General features: G+C 40.6%; 1 protein-coding gene across 1 annotated transcript; it reads right to left on the bottom strand.

Moving 5' to 3' along the window:
* Positions 1 to 2711: 2711 nt before the first annotated feature.
* On the bottom strand, positions 2712 to 4102 carry LOC149281096 (protein BTG1-like). Its single transcript, XM_089499743.1, has 2 exons — positions 3982 to 4102; positions 2712 to 3055 (listed from the first exon to the last, which is right to left on the bottom strand). Exons 1-2 carry the CDS (start codon positions 4097 to 4099, stop codon positions 2712 to 2714), a joined length of 462 nt encoding a protein of 153 aa, XP_089355869.1. The 5' UTR covers positions 4100 to 4102.
* Positions 4103 to 4355: the final 253 nt, after the last annotated feature.

Genomic DNA, 4355 nt, shown 5'->3' with positions numbered 1-4355 from the left:
ATGTGCAGGCCTGGGCTGGCCGTCACACATACTGGGTAATGCTGGTTTCCTAATTAGCTATTATTTCAACTTTATATGAAGTGATATTGACTTTAAAGAACTGTGAACATGAAGAACTAGTCTGAGCATGTAAAGGCAAAACAACACTAAAAGCCTGAATCCTTTCCAAAAACACAATTATCTGGGAAATTTATATGTCTATGCAAGACCTCATATTTTGTTATCTCTGGAGGGGGTCGTCTTTGAATTTGCTGGCATTTGCCCTTAGACTATCAGTGATGTGAGCTAAAAGGGTAAGGTTATCGATTCTGGTACGGAAACCATACCCCATTTAGTTAAATTGTTTGCATTGTGGTTAAGTACAGCCTTTGGAACATTATTGTAGCGTGTTCTGAATTTCTAAACTATGCCCCGAAACATTCAGAAGGTATCATGTATTCATGGAGTCTTTAGTTGAAGGCAATACATTATATTGGACCAATATTGGAAAACGGGAACACAAGCTTTCAGGACATGAGAATTCTCTTTTCAAATAAAAAATATACATAAAAAGCTTATGTAACTACATATTTTTCTATGTTGGCTCAATAAAAAGTATTACCTTTGACTAAAGACTAAATCTTCTCTAGTACCAATATAGCTATATGAATTATCCTTATTAAAGGGGAACTCTGACCAACAGATTTTTTTGCAGTTATCAGATAAAAATATGCGCCAACTAAGCCAAGGACTTATCACTCACCTTCATGCACTCACACTCTCATTGACACGTTTTCATGCTCTCTCATTCCCTACCTTCTCTGTCGACTGCTTCCGTGTCCTTGTCTCCCCATAGCTCTGTTTATCTTGCATTTTCTTGTTCTTCTTTTGGTCCACTTCTCCATGAACCAGGCCTCCCGGAGCAGCGGAGCCCCCAGGCACACCCTCTACCCGATTGGAGGAACAGGCTGTCCCCATGGCCCTGTTCTTTTGGTGAAATACTGCGAGATGCCATCATAATGCAGACAAATTGGTGGAGAAAGATATTGCAAACCCATCTGCAATATTCTGGCCTCTTGGAGTACTTCCGCAGAAGGGCGGAGTCATGGTGTGCACCACTGAAACAGCCTCTCCCCTCTTCCTCCAGTCGAGAGAGAGGGTGTGCGCCAAGGGTCCATCCCCTCTTGCAGCAGTACACCAAGCAGCCAGAATACTGCAGAGGAATTCGCAGAGAAAGAGAAGCGTTTCTCCGCATGTCTGATCTATACACGGAGCGGATACCAGCCAGAAGCAAACGAAAAAATAAGACAGAGCAAGAAGCAGCAAGAGAAAAAAAGGGAGCTGTGGAAAAAGACACGGAAGACATTGACAGAGTGACCCTGTGAGAGTGAATGAGTCTGTGAGAGGGTGTTAGAGTGAGTGATCGAGAGTGTGAGAGAACAAAAGCAAAACCAGCATTTTTTTCCCCATTACATTCAGGCCTTTTTTTTTTTTTCTTTCATTAAGATTCACAGTTTGGGGGAGTCATCTTATGATTATGGTAGTCACAGCATAACAATGTTTCAGACAAATTCATACTTGCCATTTGTATGTGTTATAGCTCTGTTAACTTGCCCCAATGTACTAGACAAACACCCGGACCCCTTTTACTACTGTTTTGAGGTAAACCATACAATGGATCAGTCTAATTCACCCTGTCTGGCACTGACAGATGAAAGTCTATGGAGGAAAGGATTTCTTTGTCATAAACAATCAGTTCAGCGTGGTGTTTGAGCAGGGAGTCACCCAAAATACCACAGACTGAAAACAATGTCAGCCTCCAGGTCTGCGGATATTGGAGCAAAATGAGATACATTTTCTCAATGGTAACGTCTCCTATAGTCATGTGATACAAGAAGCAGCCAGCGATACACTTTAAGGTTTTTCTACCAAAACTGCAGAACAAAGTTTTCTTGTAACTTAGTATTTTTAGTAGCAGAGGCTACTCTGTGACTATGTCTTTCTCCTTCCATTTACTACCTAAACATGTCATTTAATAATGGTGATCAGCGTTACTTCACTTTAAGAACCCGCTCTTGCATACTTCTAGATTTATAATCTTAACCTTCAACAATCAGTTGAGACTGAAGGTAACAAATAATCAAGAGGGGACATATTGTAATTGAATTTGTTGCATTAATGATTTTTTTATGCTCTCTACTGAGAAATACCCTCTCCTGAAAAATGTAGGTTGTTAGTTTGTTAGGTTGTTGGTTTTTTTTTCTAAGCCAGGGCTAGAAATGCTGAAAGCTGATGACCTGGTATGTTTTGAAGCTTGTGGGTAAAGGTTTTTAGTTGATATTATACCCCCCCCAAAAAAAACTGATGTATTTGTTTTGACCAAGTGACCATACAACACAGGAAGTGCAAAAAAGTAAATTTTGGCTTTATTAAAAAGAGTCAAGGACTATCCCAAAATATAAATCTTCTCTTGACTCAAGATTTCATTTGCAATGTACAATTCCAAAGAGAAGAGCAATAAAAGTAAACCAAGTATGACAGGAAGTGCCTTGTGTCCCTACGTGGTATGAATGGTCACCTTCAGCAAGAATAAAAGAGATATTTGGCAGTAATACAATTTTAATGTCTACGGGGTGATGACAATTAAGTTCATCTAACTTCATTGTGAAAGAGGAAACTGAAAGGGGATAGATACATAATTGTACAATTCTTCAGTTTGGTGCTTTGATGTTTCAACTCATAACAGTCATCATGGTGTAATTTTTGGATGGACTGCTTTGGCCAATCCGGAGGGCTTCTTTACAACTGGCATGGCTTTCCAAAGACTTGCCCACAGCTGGAGATCCTTCGTATAGCACACAAATCGAGCCGTCTTCCCCTATGCGATAGGAAACTTCGAATGGATCAACCCAAAGCGTGAGCTCGCTGGGAAGAAGGTGAAACAGTCTTTCATGGCTGAGCCCGATGTGGCCTGCTGCTCGTCCTATTAAGGGGTCCATTTTGTGGTTGATCCTCAGACAGCGGTACCCTGACCCTCTGCAAGGGGTTTGGGGGAACCAGTGATGTTTGTAATGATCTGTTGATAACAAAGGGGGAAAGTAGGAGTGGAGTGGGGGGGATGGAAAAAAGCAAGAGCATGAACAGGGGTAAAAAGGTAGAATAATGAAATAAGATAATTAGTAGTATTATGGTTTTCTACAGTTTCTGTATGGTTTGCGCTATACACATAAATAAAGTTGTCATTGAATACCAACATATCACCTAGAAAATGCCTCAACTCTATATCTTTATGGATGACAGATGCTCAAGAAAGCAGGAGTTGGAGTCTCATGTGGGGGATATTTATTTTATAACCCTTATACAAATGTGCAGAAATCAATTTAGTCAGTGCTTGCATCATATGTGCAGTTTTTCCATGATCCAAAAGGGAATTTTTAGGGGGAAAAAAACCCAGAATCATAAGATATAGATGTTATACACATAAAAAAACAAAGAAAATGAGCTGTGGTGTGTTCTGTAAAGCCAGGCTCACTGACTTCCTTACAATAGAATACCCAACTCCTACATCATCCCCACAACATATGGAATAATAACGCCCCTCCCCCACCGCACATAAATGAACAAAGAATTTTCTTTTTAAGAACCAGATGCAAACAAATATACATATTAGATGACTTGTACCAGCCTAATTAACACTAGGACACCTAAATATACGTGTCTTTATTATGCAGGACAGGCGTCACACAATATTGAAAGCCATGGATTGCCTCCTCCCCCACGTCCATTACAGTACGTCCCCAGTATCGACTACCTCTGAAGTATACAAAACAAATATTCCGATTTTTCCCCCCCAGAATATCTCGCAGATCTTCGACCACAAATAATTTTTTTCTGTAAGATAAGGATTGCTGATTTGAATTAGACGTGACTTTCTACCATCGGAACACTGAGATTCTAAGAGGATCGGTTGGTTTCTAATCCGCCCCTTGAAGCCCCTCTCACCTTTCATTGACTCCTGCAGGGACTGGCAGAACATCTGCAGCTGGCCCTCTTCTATCACCCCACTTGTTTTGAGCAGCCTGGCGATAAAGGAAGCGGCTGTTGAGATTTCAGTCTTCATCGCACTCCTTCTGTTCGCTTGTAGAACTTTGAATAGAAAGATCCCACTAACTGCATAAAACAAATGGACTTTATTTACTGTTTTCCGTGTGAATTTGCAGCAATACACATCCGTCTATTGTACGGAAAAAATACACAATTTCCTTGTAACACAATGTATTCGGATAATGAATTGACGCTGCTGGTCTACAAAAGAACGATGAAAAGCGCAGATCCAAACAAAACAGGAGCGGAGATCGGCCTTTTACCCCCCAAGC

This window comes from Sceloporus occidentalis, unplaced genomic scaffold (genome assembly GCF_023333645.1).
Source record: "Sceloporus occidentalis isolate IW3139 unplaced genomic scaffold, rSceOcc1.0.p SCAF_139, whole genome shotgun sequence".
NCBI classification, from domain to species: domain Eukaryota; kingdom Metazoa; phylum Chordata; class Lepidosauria; order Squamata; family Phrynosomatidae; genus Sceloporus; species Sceloporus occidentalis.
This window is presented reverse-complemented; position numbering and strand designations above follow the sequence as displayed.